Source organism: Echinops telfairi, unplaced genomic scaffold (genome assembly GCF_000313985.2).
Source record: "Echinops telfairi isolate 266 unplaced genomic scaffold, ASM31398v2 ScPeMD7_7412;HRSCAF=8450, whole genome shotgun sequence".
Classification (NCBI taxonomy): domain Eukaryota; kingdom Metazoa; phylum Chordata; class Mammalia; order Afrosoricida; family Tenrecidae; genus Echinops; species Echinops telfairi.
The window spans coordinates 3,395,025-3,397,061 of NW_022111312.1; the positions used below are offsets into that span (position 1 = coordinate 3,395,025).

Genomic DNA, 2,037 nt, shown 5'->3' on the forward strand with positions numbered 1-2,037 from the left:
GAATGAGGTCACACGGGCAGATGGTAACTCAGGCACAGTGTAGGGATGGTGTGAGCACTGAATGAGCTGATGCGGGCACACCGTGGGCGCAGGTTGAACACCCAATGGGAAAACACAGTGTGCCGTGGGCACGCTGTCACAGAAACAGGTACCTTGGTGCAGGAGCAGGGAGGGTGCCAAGATTAATGGAGGTGGCACAGGCACACAGCAGGCACGGGGGAGGGGGGGGATGAGTGGGGTGGCAAGGGCACACCTTCAAGACCCGGTGAGGCCTGGTGTGAGGACCAAGCGAGGTAACGCAGGCACACCGTAGAGACACCCTGGGGACTGAAGAGCGAATGCCAGCATACAGTGGGCATTCTGTCCGGGTGGCTTTTGAGTGAGAAGGATTATGATTATGATTAGGATTAGGATTCAGAACTCAAAATGTCACAGAGACCTTTGAGGCTGTGAATCTAGATGCCTGGGAAAAATCAAGTGATTTTAATAAACCTGCTTGCAGCTAGTTTACATTTCTGAAGCACAGTGCGTGGTGCCGACAGACTCTCTTCTGCCAGCCTGGGGTTGCGGTCACCCTGGGACCCAGGGCTTCAAGCTGCCCACCCACAATGGTTTCCACTCATAGTAGAAGTGTGTCATTCAGGACTGTCCTCCTGAGAGCACCATCCCCGGCCCCCATCCCCACCCCCAGGTTCCCAGAAGCCTTCTGCAAATGCCACCCACGCATCCATGACCAAGTGCTACGCACCCCATGAGACCCCGGTCAGCAGCACCCCATGAGAGAAGTACATGTATGTGCCCACTGTACGGATGAACAAACCAAGCCTCTGAGGGCCCAGACTCGTGCCCACAGTCTGCCAGCCACGGAGTCTCCCTGCGAGGCTTTGAAGAGAGACTCCCGGGCATCAGCATGACTTGACATTGTCTGCTGGGCGTGCTGTCCCAACTCACACGCCCCCAAATCCCTCTGCAGGCTCCAGGCAGGCTGGTCCGTCCACCCGAGTGGCCAGCCCGACCGACAGAGGAAGCAGGAGGAACTGACGGACGAGGAGAAGGAAATCATCAACAGGGTCATCGCACGAGCGGAGAAGATGGAAGAGATGGAGCAGGAGCGGATCGGGTGAGGCCCCCACTCATTCTGAGAGTCGCTGGCGCCCCAGAGGACCTGACAGAAGGGGTGCTGCATGAGTGGCGGGGAGGTGCTGGGGAGGGCACCCCTGTCTTTGGGATTTGCCGTCTGTGGAGTGCCAGGCCACCCACCCAGGCAGAACTGGAAGCTTCATCTAAAGAGACCAGAGAGCAGAGGGGAGCATGGATCAAGGCTGGCTGGACGGGGGGCTTATTTGCCAGGAGGACCGAAAGAAGGAGATGGGGAGGAATCTTCTGAAAGGACAAGGGGGGTTGTCCTCGTAGGATGGGGAGGTGACATCCTCTGTCAGAGTTCATGAACGCTTCTCAAAAGTACGTTCTAGAAACACGGGCCATGGAGATGCTGGAATGTGAGCAGGAGGAGAGAGTGCAGGAGAGGACCTTTTAGGTTCTCCACCTTCCTCATGCTGCGGCCCTTTCAGACAGTTCCTCACGTGGTGGGGACCCCCCAACCATAAAATTATTTCCGTTGCTACTTCATCACTGTCATTTTGCTACTGTGATGAATTGGGTGAACCCTGTGAAAGGGTCGTTTGACCCCCAAAGGGGTCGTGACCCACAAGTTGAGAACCGCTGTTCTAAAGGTGCTGGGGAAACCCATCCCCTTCGGGGGCCGGCAGCCGGTGAGTGAGCCAGCCCAGGCTGACCCAGTGGCTGCTGACTGAGCTCCGCCCAGCCCCCCACTTGCCTTCTGGGGCTCCAGGGACATCACTTCCCCCCTCTGAGCCTCCCTTCGCTCCCTGGCAGAGAGGGGACAAGGACAGGGCCTACCCCACAGCGTCCTGCTGAGGATTTAGGGAGATGCTGAATGTACTGGCAATAGTCAGTGTTTTCTACGGGGCAGGAAGGAGGGGAGCCAGGGTGATGAGAAAGCTGTGTCGTGTGTGT

At 57.4% G+C, this 2,037-nt stretch overlaps 1 protein-coding gene across 1 annotated transcript in view; it reads left to right on the forward strand.

Moving 5' to 3' along the window:
• The window catches only part of RPH3A (rabphilin 3A), a 129,537-nt gene that overhangs the window by 67,526 nt on the left and 59,974 nt on the right, over positions 1–2,037 (forward strand). Inside the window, exon 5 of the mRNA XM_045296694.1 lies at positions 974–1,120. Within this exon, the coding sequence (XP_045152629.1) occupies positions 974–1,120 (147 nt within the window). The remainder of the gene's footprint in view (positions 1–973; positions 1,121–2,037) is intronic.